Source organism: Triticum dicoccoides, chromosome 7B, assembly GCF_002162155.2.
Source record: "Triticum dicoccoides isolate Atlit2015 ecotype Zavitan chromosome 7B, WEW_v2.0, whole genome shotgun sequence".
NCBI lineage: Eukaryota > Viridiplantae > Streptophyta > Magnoliopsida > Poales > Poaceae > Triticum > Triticum dicoccoides.
The window spans coordinates 205,577,337-205,591,659 of NC_041393.1; the positions used below are offsets into that span (position 1 = coordinate 205,577,337).

A 14,323-nucleotide genomic window follows, 5' to 3' on the forward strand; every position below is an offset into this window, starting at 1 on the left:
ACTACGGGTATCTCCGAAAGTGTCTGTTGGGTTGGCACGAATCGAGACTGGGATTTGTCACTCCGTGTGACAGAGAGGTATCTCTAGGCCCACTCGGTAAGACATCATCATAATGTGCACAATGTGATCAAGGAGTTGATCGCGGGATGATGTGTTACGGAACGAGTAAAGAGACTTGCCGGTAATGAGATTGAACAAGGTATCGGGATACCGACGATCGAATCTCGGGCAAGTACTATACCGCTAGACAAAGGGAATTGTATACGAGATTGATTGAATCCTTGACATCGTGGTTCATCCGATGAGATCATCGTGGAACATGTGGGAGCCAACATGGGTATCCAGATCCCGCTGTTGGTTATTAACCGGAGAACGTCTCGGTCATGTCTGCATGGTTCCCGAACCCGTAGGGTCTACACACTTAAGGTTCAATGATGCTAGGGTTATAGGGAATAGATATACGTGGTACCGAATGTTGTTAGGAGTCCTGGATGAGATCCCGGACGTCACGAGGAGTTCCGGAATGGTCCGGAGGTAAAGATTTATATATGGGAAGTCCTGTTTTGGTCACCGGAAAAGTTTCGGGTGCTATCGGTAACGTACCGGGACCACCGGGAGGGTCCCGGGGGTCCACCAGGTGGGGCCACCGGCTCCAGAGGGCTAAATGGGCCAAGTGTGGGAGGGGACCAGCCCCAGGTGGGCTGGTGCGCCCCCCACCAGGGCCCAAGGCGCCTAGGGTTTTGGGAGGGGGCGCCTCCACCTTGCTTGGGGGGCAAGTTTCCCCCTCTCCCCCCCCTGGCCGCACACTAGATGGGTTTTGGGGCTGCCGCCACCCCTAGGGAGGGAACCCTAGATGGGAGCGCAGCCCCTCCCCTTCCCTTATATATACCTGAGGTATTGGGGGGCTGCAAACACACGAGTTATTCTCTCCTTGGCGCAGCCCTACCTCTCTCCCTCCTCATCTCTCGCGGTGCTTGGCGAAACCCTGCTAGAATACCACGCTCCTCCACCACCACCACGCTGTCGTGTTGCTGCTGGACGGAGTCTTCCCCAACCTCTCCCTCTCCCCTTGCTGGATCAAGGCGTGGGAGACGTCATCGGGCTGCACGTGTGTTGAACACGGAGGCGCCGTTCTTCGGTGCTTAGATCGGAATCAACCGTGATCTGAATCGCTACGAGTATGACTCCTTCATCCGCGTTCTTGTAACGCTTACGCTTAGCGATCTACAAGGGTATGTAGATGCACTCCCCTCTCTCTCTCGTTCCTAGCTCTCCATAGATAGATCTTGGTGACTCGTAGGAAAATTTTGAATTTCTGCTACGTTCCCCAACAAAGAGTTGATAAGAAATTTAATGTTATGCATTATGCTAGTAAGACTCTATACAATGCTCAAATAAACTATGCCACTACCGAAAAGGAACTTTTAGCAGTTGTATTTGCTTGTGATAAATTCAGACCCTATATTGTTGATTCTAAAGTAACTATTCACACTGATCATGCTGCTATTAAATATCTTATGGAAAAGAAAGATGAAAAACCTAGACTTATTAGATGGGTTCTCTTGCTACAAGAATTTGATTTGCATATTGTTGATAGAAAAGGAGCTGAGAACCCCGTTGCAGACAACTTATCTAGGTTAGAGAATGTTCTTGATGACCCACTACCTATTGATGATAGCTTCCCTAATGAGCAATTAAATGTCATAAGCACTTCTCGTAGCACTCAATGGTATGCTGATTATGCTAATTATATTGTCGCTAAATTTATACCACCTAGCTTCACATACCAACAAAAGAAAAAGTTTTTCTATGACTTGCGACATTACTTTTGGGATGACCCACATATTTATAAAGAAGGAATAGATGGTGTCATTAGACGTTGTGTACCTGAGCGTGAACAGGAACAGATCCTACGCAAGTGTCACTCCGAAGCTTATGGATGACACCATGCTGGAGATAGAACTGCACATAAGGTATTGCAATCTGGTTTTTATTGGCCTGCTCTCTTCAAGGATGCCCGTAAGTTTGTTTTGTCTTGCGATGAATGTCAAAGAATTGGTAATATTAGTAGACGTCAAGAAATGCCTATGAATTATTCACTTGTTATTGAACCATTTGATGTTTGGAGCTTTGATTATATGGGACCTTTTCCTACCTCTAATGGATACACACATATTTTAGTTGCTGTTGATTACGTTACTAAGTGGGTAGAAGCTATTCCAACTAGTAGTGCTGATCATAACACTTCTATTAAAATGCTTAAGGAAGTTATTTTTCCGAGGTTTGGAGTCCCTAGATATTTAATGACTGATGGTGGTTCACACTTTGTTCATGGTGCTTTCCGTAAAATGCTTGCTAAATATGACGTTAATCATAGGATTGCATCTCTGTATCACCCGCAGTCTAGTGGTCAAGTAGAGTTGAGCAATAGAGAGCTCAAATTAATTTTGCAAAAGACTGTCAATAGGTCTAGAAAGAATTGGTCCAAGAAACTGGACGACGCATTATGGGCCTATAGAACTGCATATAAGAATCCTATGGGTATGTCTCCATATAAGATGGTTTATGGAAAAGCATGTCACTTACCTCTTGAACTAGAACATAAGGCATATTGGGCTATTAAAGAGCTCAACTATGATTTCAAACTTGTCGGTGAGAAGAGGTTATTTGGTATTAGCTCACTTGATGAATGGAGAACCCAAGCTTATGAAAATGCCAAGTTGTTTAAAGAAAAAGTTAAAAGATGGCACGACAAAAGAATACGAAAGAGTGAGTTTAATGTAGGTGATTATGTATTGCTATACAACTCTCGTTTAAGATTTTTTGCAGGAAAACTTCTCTCTAAATGGGAAGGTCCCTACGTTATCGAGGAGGTCTATCGTTCCGGTGCCATAAAAATCAACAACTTCGAAGGCACAAATCCGAAGGTGGTAAACGGTCAAAGGATCAAACACTATATCTCAGGTAATCCTATAAATGTTGAAACCAATATTATTGAAACCGTAACCCCGGAGGAATACATAAGGGACACTTTCCAGCCCGCTTCAGACTCCGAAAAGGAATAGGTATGTGGTACGGTAAGTAAACCGACTCCAAAACAAATTTTAAGGCATTATTTCTCCGTTTTGGAATATTTAGAAAAATAGAAAAATAAGTGGCAGTCCAGGAAGGACACGAGGCCTCCACGAGGGTGGAGGGCGCGCCCTACCCCCCTGGGTGCGACCCCCTACCTCGTGAGCACCCCATGTGCTCTCTGGACTCCGTTTTCTTATACGATACGTATTTTGGTCGGTAAAAATTCATTATATATACTTCCGAAGGTTTTGACCACCGTATCACACAAATATCCTCTGTTTTCGTTTCGAGCTATTTCCGTTGCAGATTTAGAGCACCATGACTTCTCCCTCCTCCAGCAACGAAGACAAGGATGCTTGGCTATTGAAGATAGAGTTGAAAAGAGAGGAACCAGAAGAAATCAACAAGGATGAAAGGATCAAGAAGGCCATGGAGGTTAAAGCTCCGGTGGTGAAAGAAGAATACATCCCTCAACCTTTACCTAACCTTTTCACCCCAACAGAGATTGAAGCTTTCAAGATGATTGAGTTAGCCCGCATACAGAACAAGTATCTTACACAGGAGAATATTTTGTTGAAGGATCATATTGCTGGGCTCAAGGGCATTATTCGCAAGTTGGAGGAACTTTTACGCTCGATGTGCGATTATCCACCGTCATCATCACCACCTCCATCACCTCCGAGGATATAATCACATGGTTATGGGCACTCCCCTTGGCAACTGCCAAGCTTGGGGGAGGTGCCCTGGTATCGTATCACCATCACAACTCCTATCTTTACCGTTTTTCTTAGTTCGATCCTATTAGTAGCATCTTGATTTAGTAGAAGAAAGTCATGGCATGATCTAGTTTTGAGTTTTGCTTGACGATCCTTCTTTGTAATCAAGTCTGTGAGCTATATAATAAAGATTAGTGTTGAGTCAAGGGCTTGATTATTTTGCCATGATCTTGGGTGAATAGAAGAAAAGAATAAAAAGAATCAAAGAGTCCATATTGATCTTATTGAAAGTAATGACTTCACATAGAGAAAGTATGATGATCAAAAGTTGTTGGGAGTCGACAAATATAGCTTTGGTCATCGTTGCAATTAATAGGAAGTAATAAGGAAAGAGAGGTTTCACATATAGATATATTATCATTGACATCTTTTATGATTGGGAGCACTCATTAAAATATGACATGCTAAAGAGTTGAGGTTGGACAAGAAAGACAACATGATGAGTTATGTTTTCTTATATCTGAGATAAAGTATGTTGTCATGGATCCTCTAACGTGTTGAGCTTGCCTTTCCCCCTCATGCTAGCCAAAATCTCAGTACCAAGTAGAAATACTACTTGTGCTTCCAAATACCCTTAAACCAGTTTTGCCATGAGAGTCCACCATATCTACCTATGGATTGAGTAAGATCCTTCAAGTAAGTTGTTATCGGTGCAAGCAATAAAAATTGCTCTCTAAATATGCATGACTTATTAGTGCGAAGAAAATAAGCTTTGTACAAACTTGTTGTGGATGTAATAAAAGTGACGGACTGCATAATAAACGTCCACATGCAAGGGGAAATATAAAGTGACGTTCTTTTGCATTAAGATTTTGTGCATCAACCCAAACGCGCATGACAACCTCTGCTTCCCTCTGCGAAGGGCCTATCTTTTATTACTATCCTCTAGCTTATGCAAGAGTCACGATGATCTTCACCTTTCCTTTTTCATTTTATCCTTTGGCAAGCTCAGCATGTTGGAAAGAGTATGATATATATATATCTAATTGGATGTAGGGGAGCATGAATTATTATTGTTGACATTACCCTTGAGGTAAAAGGTTGTGGGGCAAAACTATAAGCCCCTATCTTTCTCTGTGTCCGATTAAAACTCCGTAACCACAAGTATCGCGTGAGTGTTAACAATTATGAAGGACTAAGTGATAGTTGAGTATGTGGACTTGCTTTTAAGCTCTGACATAGACTCTTTCCGATGTTATGATAAATTGCAATTGCTTCAATGACTGAGGTTATAATTTGGGGAAAATTTTGTTTTTGCCACTCTAGATTTTGCCAATTTTCCTTATGCCACTCTAGATTTTGACATTTCACTTTTGCCACTCTTAGTTTTTGACAATTATCACAATTGCCATTCCCGTGGCAAAAGCAAAATTTTCAGAGTGGCAATTGTGATAATTATCAAAAGCTAAGAGTGGCAAAAATGAAATAAAATTAATTTGATTTTTCCACAAAATGGCAATTGTGATAATTGTCAAAAACAAAGAGTGGCAAAAGTGAAATGTCAAAATCTAGAGTGGCATAAGGAAAATTGGCAAAATCTAGAGTGGCAAAAACAAAATTTTCCCTATAATTTGTTGGTGCTCAATAAGGTTTCTGATTCATACTTTTTGCTTTGTGAAAAGATCATCACTTGAACATAAGTAATCATATGACAAAATCTCTACATGTTGCTGTTATGGAAATAATCATGATGCCTTCATGCCCGTATTTTATTTTTATCGACGCCTCTACCTCTAAACATGAGGACATATTTATTGTTATCGGCTTTTCGCTTGAGGACAAGCGAGGTCTAAGCTTGGGGGAGTTGATACGTCCATTTTGCATCATGCTTTTATATCAATATTTATTGCATTATGGGCTGTTATTTCACGTTATGTCACAATACTTATGGCTATTCTCTCTTATTTTACAAGGTTTACATGAAGAGGGAGAATGCCGGCAGCTGGAATTCTGGGCTGGAAAAGGAGCAAATATTGGAGGCCTATTCTGCGCAACTCCAAAAGTCCTGAAACTCTATGGAATATCTTAAAATAAATAAAGAAAAATTGTCGCCAAAGATGAAGGCCAGGGGGCCCACACCCTGCTCATGAGGGTGCCCCCCCTGGGGTGCGCCCCCCTACCTCGTGGGCCCCCTGGTGGCTCTCCGACGCCCATCTTCTCCTATATGAAGTCTTTCGATGATAAAAAAACAAGAAGCAACCTTTCGGGACGAGACTCCGCCGCCACGAGGCGGAACCTTGGCGAAACCAATCTAGGGCTCCGGCAGAGCTGTTCTACCGGGGACACTTCCCTTCGGGAGGGGGAAATCATCACCATCGTCATCACCAACGCTCCTCTCATCGGGAGAGGGCAATCTCCATCAACATCTTCACCAGCACCATCTCATCTCCAAACCCTAGTTCATCTCTTGTATCCAATTCTTGCCTCCAAGTCCGGGATTGGTGCTAGTAGGTTGCTAGTAGTGTTGATTACTCCTTGTAGTTGATGCTAGTTGGTTTATTTGGTGGAAGATCATATGTTCAGATCCTTTATGCACATTATTACCCCTATGATTATGAACATGAATATGCTTTGTGAGTAGTTACGTTTGTTCCTGAGGACAAGGGAGAAGTCTTGCTATTAGTAGTCATGTGAATTTGGTATTCGTTCGATATTTTGATAAGATGTATGTTGTCCAGCCTCTAGTGGTGTTATGTGAACGTCGACTACATAACACTTCACCATTATTTGGGCCTAGAGGAAGGCATTGGGAAGTAATAAGTAGATGATGGGTTGCTAGAGTGACATAATCTTAAACCCTAGTTTATGCGTTGCTTCGTAAGGGGCTGATTTGGATCCATATGTTTCATGCTATGGTTAGGTTTACCTTAATATTTTTGTTGTAGTTGCGGATGCTTGCAATAGAGGTTAATCATAAGTGGGATGATTGTCCAAGTAAGGGTAGTACCCAAGCACCGTCCACCCACATATCAAATTATCAAAGTACCGAACGTGAATCATATGAGCGTGATGAAAACTAGCTTGACGATATTCCCATGTGTCCTCGGGAGCGCTTTTCCTATTATAAGAGTTTGTCCAGGCTTGTCCTTTGCTACAAAAAGGATTGGGCCACCTTGCTTCACTTTATTTACTTTTGTTACTTGTTGCTCGTTACAATTTATCTTTTCACAAAACTATCTGTTACCACTTATTTCAGTATTTGCAGAGAATACCTTGCTAAAAACCGCTTATCATTTCCTTCTGCTCCTCGTTGGGTTCGACACTCTTACTTATCGAAAGGACTACGATAGATCCCCTATACTTGTGGGTCATCAGTAGCCTTGTTCTTCTTGCTCTTGCCGGAAGAGCTCTCTGGCACGTGCTGAACGATCACAAGGTGACCCATGAAACCGCAGAAATAGCAATAATCAAGGAGCTTTTCATAGTAAACAGGGTACCTCTTCCTCTCCTTTAAAGTAATCGGCACAAATCTGACCAAAGGGACTTGCACATCAAGGTACACCCTCGCCCGCAAATATTTTGAGGTGTTGATAAATACTTCATTCACGATCACTGTAATGGGAGGGCCACCAACCTTCCTAGCCACCTTCTCAGCTACGTCTTTCTTCCTCATCAGACCGTTCGGTGCACCTTCTATCCTAGTCCACACCGGGATCTTGTCAAGTTTGTAGTCATTAAAGTTACTAAATCCATCATACTCCTGTAGAATTAGTGCCGCATTACGGAACAACCATGAGCCTCCATCCATCACTCTTCGCCAGTCCCTCAAGCAACTGAATTGTGCAATAAAAAGGTTTGCACCCTTTGGGAAGAAGATTTGTTGCGCCGCCGACCATGCTGTTCGCATTTTGTTGAAAAAACGAGTGGCTAAATTGCCTCATCATGTGAACCTTGAATATTGCGAGCCATCTCACCTCGTTGATCAGGTCCTCAAGTTCTTTAGAGAAACCCAAGATAGTCTCCTCCTCCCCACGCAAGTTCAGGCCTTCAAATCGATCTTGAAGGTTGGGGATGGGCCCCCACGTGTACTCTTCCCGATCTGCTTCCACACGCCCTCCGTTGCCACTTCCTTCATCTTGCGTAGTCTGCTCCAACGGCACAGCAACCAGGTTGTTCCCGAAGCCCTCCTTCTCTCCCCCATCCATTGTCGCAGCCCCACCGATCTCCTTCCCCCCGCCGCTCGCTACAGGCGGGAGATCCGCCATGTAAAGGAAACTTGAACTGCTCTCTGAACCCCTAGACTCGCGCTCCCCACGAGAAAACCTCGCCGGGATGTAGGATTTTGGGTACTCTGACGAGATCGCTGGAGGAAGACGAAACCCTCGGGGAACCCTTGGGGAAAACTCAACATATTACCACAGACTGTCTTGCCTCAATAATTCACCTGAGAACAGATTACAGGGGGCCGAGTTCTACGGTAATCAATGATATTAAGGACAAACTGAAGGAGTATGAAGCGGCAAAGGTGAAGCACGAAGGAAGAGAAAGTAACATTGATACTCCTCACAACCCTAGCCGCCTCCTCCTCCCAACCCTAGCCGCCCCTCCTCCTCTCCCCCTTCCCTCCTCCCTCCCTCTCCGCCGCCTGAGGCAGCCGTCGGGCAAGCCCGGGACGCCAAGGATGGTGGCGGCGGGGCCTCGGTTGCCCTGCTCCTGTGTGGGGAACCTCGGATCTGGAGCGACGGCTCCATTGACAAGGAACGACCGACTAACAGCCGTGCGGGTGGTGGATTCGGTGTCCCCGTCGCCCGGGCGGCGGGATCCGGTGGTCGTTGGCGGCCGGCGGCGGCTTCTGCGACGGTCGGTGTGCGTGATCTGGCTCGTCCCTTCCTCCCCTGTTCGTCGTGCGGGCCAGCCTGGTCGGGCCGCGCTTCCTCTTGGTCGCCGGTTCTGTACAGGAGGTGCTGCTGGTGGCGGAGATCTAGTTCAGGAGAAATCCCTGGCCGGCCATGACCGGCCGCGCCGACGGCGACGCCTGAGGGCGCCGTTTCCCTCCTTGGAGATGTCGGTATGGGCTGATCTCCTCACTTCACCTTCCCCTAGGTTTCCCGGGCGAAATCCCTAACTCTGTTGGGCGGCGGCGGCGCTCACGGTGTCGTCCCCTTCTTGAAGGCGCCGCTTTGGGAACCTTGGGGTTGGGTGGCGCTTGTGGGTGGTAGGCGACAACGGTGGTGCGGCCCTTTCCTAGCATGGATTTATGTCCGTTGCTTGAAGATGGAGTCGCGTAGGTGGAGATTGTCAGCTGGCGTCGTGGTGGCGTCAATGGCGGAGGACCTGCCAAGGCTCGCGAAGGTGGAGGTCGCCTTTGGCGTCGTGGTGGCGTCGATGGCGGAGGACCTGCCAAGGTTGTCACCTCAATCTACTCTGAAGATGGACCAATGGAAGATGGCGGCGATGACACATGTGAGTGCGTCAGACCGATTTGAGCCCCGGACCCGGCACATGGCTTGGTCGGGGCCTCCGGGTTTACATGTTAGGCTTAAGTGAAAGGTATGGATATGTGGCCCAGCTTGCACCCCTTCATCATTTAGATAGGAGTAGCGGCAGATGCTTCCAAGATGGCGGATTCAGTCATATTGTTGCTATACTTTGTAAGGTCCTCAAGTATAATCAATAAAATGGTCGTATGCATCTTCCATATGCAGAGGCCGATGGTCATCCTCTTTTCCAAAAAAACATTGATGCTCATAAGTTAGCTAAAGTAGTCTGTTACGGACGCGGCTCCCCTGACGTGCCGTTGGCACACCGATAGGTGGCCCCAGGCCCACACGCAGTGGCCCCACGTCAGGGGTGCAGTACGTCAGATGATCCTGGTCCAGTCTGTTACTAGAATTGGGGCGCCATGTATGGCTGCTAAACCCCCGAGAATTTACATGTATCCAGACCTTTATTTCAGTTTGATTTAATCTAGTGAGACCCTAAAAAAGAAGCTAAACTCTTTTTTTTTTGGATCATTTCTAGCTAAATGATATATGTGCGAAACTCGCGCCGCCTGCAAGCAGTGCTGGTCGGAATCGGATTGGAAAAATAGTTTGACTTGTGAACGCAAGCGTCAAGCAAACGGAACAAAACGCGTTGGCACAGCCACCGTGACTCCTCCCGGAATCCGTTTGGAAGACGGGAACCGAGCTGCCGTCGATCCAAGCCGTGTCGGTGTATATATATGTACGATGTATTTGCCGCTCGTCCATCTCGTCGCCGCCACCCTCACTCCTCCTAGATCAGACGCGCTCTCCCCTGTCTCCGTCATCTCTGTTCAGCGCGCCGATCGATCCGATGGTGTTCACCTGCAAGCGACCGGCCGCGTCCCTCGACGGCCAAGCCAGCCAGCCGGGCGCGATGTGCCGGAAGAGGAGGCGCGTCATCGGGACCACCTATGACTACGACCAGGAGTCGTGCCTCGGCAGAGGCAAGTTCGGCGTCGTCGTCAAGGCGCGGTGCCGCGCCACCGGCCAACTCGTCGCCATCAAGTCCCTCCACGACCCCGCCGACCCCCGCGAGGTGCTGCGGGAGGCCCACTTCCTCGAGGTGTGCGGCGGCCACCCGCACATCGTCGGCTTCCGCGGCGTCACGCTCGACTACGTAACCGACGAGCTCTGCCTCGTCATGGACTACGTCGAGGGCAAGAGCCTCAAAGTTCTCCTGAGCGAGAGGAGCGGCGGGCTCCCGGAGGCCACGGTGTGCACCTTCATGTGGCAACTCCTCACGGCCGCCAAGAAGATGCACAGGTGCCACATCATCCACCGCGACATCAATCCTGCTAACATCCTCGTCGGAGGGGAAGAAGCCGGAAGAGGGTTCGTCAAGATCTGCGACCTCGGCGTCGCCATGTCCATGTCGGAGGCGCCGCCGTACGAGGAGGAGGCTGGCATGGGGGAGTACCGGGCCCCCGAGATGCTGCTGGGAAAAGAGGACTACGACGCGCTCGTCGACACATGGTCTCTTGGGTGCGTCATGGCAGAGATGCTCAGAGGCGAGAGGATTTTCCGGGCCGCCGAATTCATATCTCTCTTCCAAAGGATCTTCCAAGTGGTGGGCGTGCCAGACAACACGACGTGGCCGGGGTTCACGTCGCTGCCGCACGCCGCCCCGCCGCCGCTGGTGCCGGGGCAGCAGAGCACGCTGCGAGATCTGTTCCCGGAGGAGGTGCTATCCGGGGAGGGATTCGAGGTCCTCAACGGCCTTCTTACATGCAACCCCGACAAGCGGCTGACGGCGGCCGCCGCGCTGAAGCTCCCTTGGTTCGCCACCGCTGCTGCAAACGCCCGCCCTTCTGCTCCTACTGCTGCTGCCAAGATCGACACGATGGCGGTGTCCATAAAGGAGGAGGTGGTGGAGCTCGCTCCGTTGATGCCTCCCAGAAAGAGAGTCACGGCCAAGAAGACGTTGATGAGGAAGAAGACGTTGATGAGGAAGAAGGCGCCGCTGATCGTTCCACCGGCCACATGAAGGCGCAGAGATCTTCTTCTGCCTCGATGCTTGGAACTTTTCGGATGCAAAATATGTAAATGCTTGGATGACAATTTAGTGCACCCAGAGCGGAGTAAATTGTCTCTGTTCAAGCTTGGAGCATATGTACACTTGCAGGCTTGCTGCGTTGTAGTGTTTGTTTTGTCCTGTAACATGTAGTGTTCAATGCAAAGTGTTGGATGAAATTGTTGACAACCTGCTGAATGTGAAATTCGAAGTTCTTGAAATGCGGATTGTGTAGGCAAAAAATGTTACGACCATTGAGAAACCTCTGTCAGATTAAAACTGGTCCTCTCATGTCTGATTTATGTTCTACACATTCGGTCAGTTTCTTACGAAAACTTACCAATTTGATTGTGTAGGTAAACAGCTGTACTGGATCTAAGACTCTGTTTTTGTTCGCTTTTTTTAATAATATGGCCGCACACTACTAAACCACCAAGAATTATTCGGATTCAGACAATTTTGTTGGAACTTTCATGACCACCTAATAACTGTCCTAGAAAACATTACTACTCTTTCCTTCCGGCCCGAGGATTTGGACTTCTCGCCTTCTGTTATTCAAGCAGTCTTACATTCAAATATTCAAGCTATATAAGTCTTACCAATTCATACGTGTGTAACTTCCGTCAGACTAGAGGGGTACAAACTGGGCATATAGATGCATATATTTCACACAAAAAGGATACATCCAGAAGATGATACTACAAGGCAAGCACGCAAGGCTTATGTTCTGTCTGGAACACATACATTTCACTGGGTATTCGAAATTGCGTTTACTACAGACGACTCATTTGTCGAGGATCAGTTTTGTCCATGGGTACTTCCTCCGTCCGGATTTATTAGGCCTAAAAACAACTTCTCTTAGACCAAGACACATAGTAATTTGCTCATATTAATTCTTCTATTCCATTCCCAATGCACTCTCTCACATGCATGCAGCCAATGAGAAAGCACGCATGAAGTGTATTAATTTTCTAGCCATGACACCAACAAGAATAACTTTGAATGCAACCAATGAAATGGTTGCATGCATGCACCTTTGCAAAGCGGGGCTTATAAAGAGGAACATGCTTGTGATGCTGAGAGGCCTAATAAACCCGGATGGAGGGAGTACTAAATAGTCCAGAATCATATTAGATCCCTGAATAGAAATGTACCGCATTTGGATTGCCTTTTCCAGTGCCAGGTAAAACGAAAACCCAATTCGGTGCCCAGCCTCATCTGCACCCGGTCAGAAAAAATCAAAACAAATAATAAAATATTAAAAAAATGTGTGTGATAGATAATTTTATGCGTGAGGTTCGCTTCAAATTTCAACTTATTTGGACATCTGAGCAGCTCTCAGAAAAAAATAAATTAGATCAGAACAATGTGTGAACAATAAACTTTTTTACAGATTCTGAATTTATCTTTTTTGCTTTCGTAGGCTTTTGTTTCCACGGAGCTTCCAGGCAAGACTTGAAATCTGTCCTTCTCCAATGGCAAACCAAAGCTGCGGGGCATGAAGGAGAAGTCATGAAACTGATATCCCTACTCAAGAACAAGAATCAACCAGGGAAATAAAATCTTGCGAGTGACGCAGTAGCTGTGTCATAAGTGAACAAATCAATTTTAGGAAATGCGGTAGGGTCCTCGAAGTAGATGGTCCGCACGGGTGGTTACGAAGGGTGCGATCCGTTTTGTCTACATGGCCTGAACTAATTTTGTAAAGGCAGTACCAGCCCGAAGCAAATGCAGAAGTACCTATGTGGTCTTTTTTAAAAAAAAAAAGAGGTTAAACCCTCGGCCTCTGCATTAAACAATGCATACAACCATCTTTATTAATTTTTTCACAAAGGTTTGACAAGAACATACATCAATCCATCCGAAACCACCACTCACACCTATAAACTTGATAATGTGGAGTGCTCTCACTCCATGTATTTAAAACCGGTGTCGTCGCCGATCCATCCACATAATGTATTGGGACCAAACAGCCGGTGCAGCCTACCTAAAGCGCACACCACATGCATACTTTTAGAAGCCGCCATCATCATCGGACCACTGACTCATTTTCAGGAGAGTGATCCGCATCATCTTGCCAGTTCAGACATCTATCGACGCCACCACGGCGCCCAACGGCGCCACGGCCCTGCGCTCGTCCATCCAGACGCGAAGACTCTGGAAGATCCGTCGTGCGTAGCACCTGCCAACTAGCCATGACTCAGCGTAGCACCTGTCGGTCAGACATGACTTGACAGCTCCACCGAAGCTCCGCGCAAGACGAAGCCGCTCCACCTCCTACCTGTGTCTTCCAACACTCTTCACAAACGATGCTCCCAAGAGAGAAATTACACCGTAGTACCGCCATTGTCCGATCTGGAAGACTAGATCCTAGGGTTTCCCCCGAAGCAACAGAGTGGATCGACAACAGTTACACGACGATGCATTTGTCATCTAACGACATTTTGCGCCGCCATCGCCCACCAATGGCTCGGTTTTCACCTGCAACTATGTCTCCCCGACTCGTAGCCGGGACTAGATGACGAATCTCGAGATCCGACCACCTAGCCGCATGCCGGCTACCTCTGACGAAAGAGGTGACCACCACCATCGGCTGCACCAGTCAGAACAGATCTAACCAGAGGTGCCACCGACATGACCACCAGGCCCTCCACGCCACCGTCGCCGATCCAAAGGCAGATGCGCGCCACCGCCGCCCAAAAAGGGCATGCCACGCCGCCTCCGACGCTGCCGCACCACAGCCATCGCCGTCGCCAACACTACCACCACAGCCGCCATTAGGATGTCGGCCGGCCGCTGCACCGCCGTAGTCTAGATCTGGACCGCCATGAACCAGATCGGCGTAGCCGCAGTCCAGATCGAGGTCACACCCTTGAGCCGGGGCGCCCCGCGTCACCCTATGACCCGCGAGAGGAAGGAGTGCCTCCGACGCCACCGGCGCATGCACAGGGCCCGACGCTCATCACCGGCAGCGACAGAGGGGAGGGAGAGGAAGG

At 47.6% G+C, this 14,323-nt stretch overlaps 1 protein-coding gene and 1 pseudogene across 1 annotated transcript; both read left to right on the forward strand.

The window, feature by feature from the left end:
- Nucleotides 1-10,119: 10,119 nt before the first annotated feature.
- LOC119335426 (putative cyclin-dependent kinase F-2) lies at nt 10,120-11,412 on the forward strand. The gene has a single exon (XM_037607562.1). It carries the CDS (start codon nt 10,128-10,130, stop codon nt 11,298-11,300), a length of 1,173 nt encoding a protein of 390 aa, XP_037463459.1. The 5' UTR covers nt 10,120-10,127; the 3' UTR covers nt 11,301-11,412.
- A 2,549-nt stretch (nt 11,413-13,961) lies between these two features.
- The window catches only part of LOC119338817, a 2,751-nt pseudogene continuing 2,389 nt past the window's right edge, over nt 13,962-14,323 (forward strand).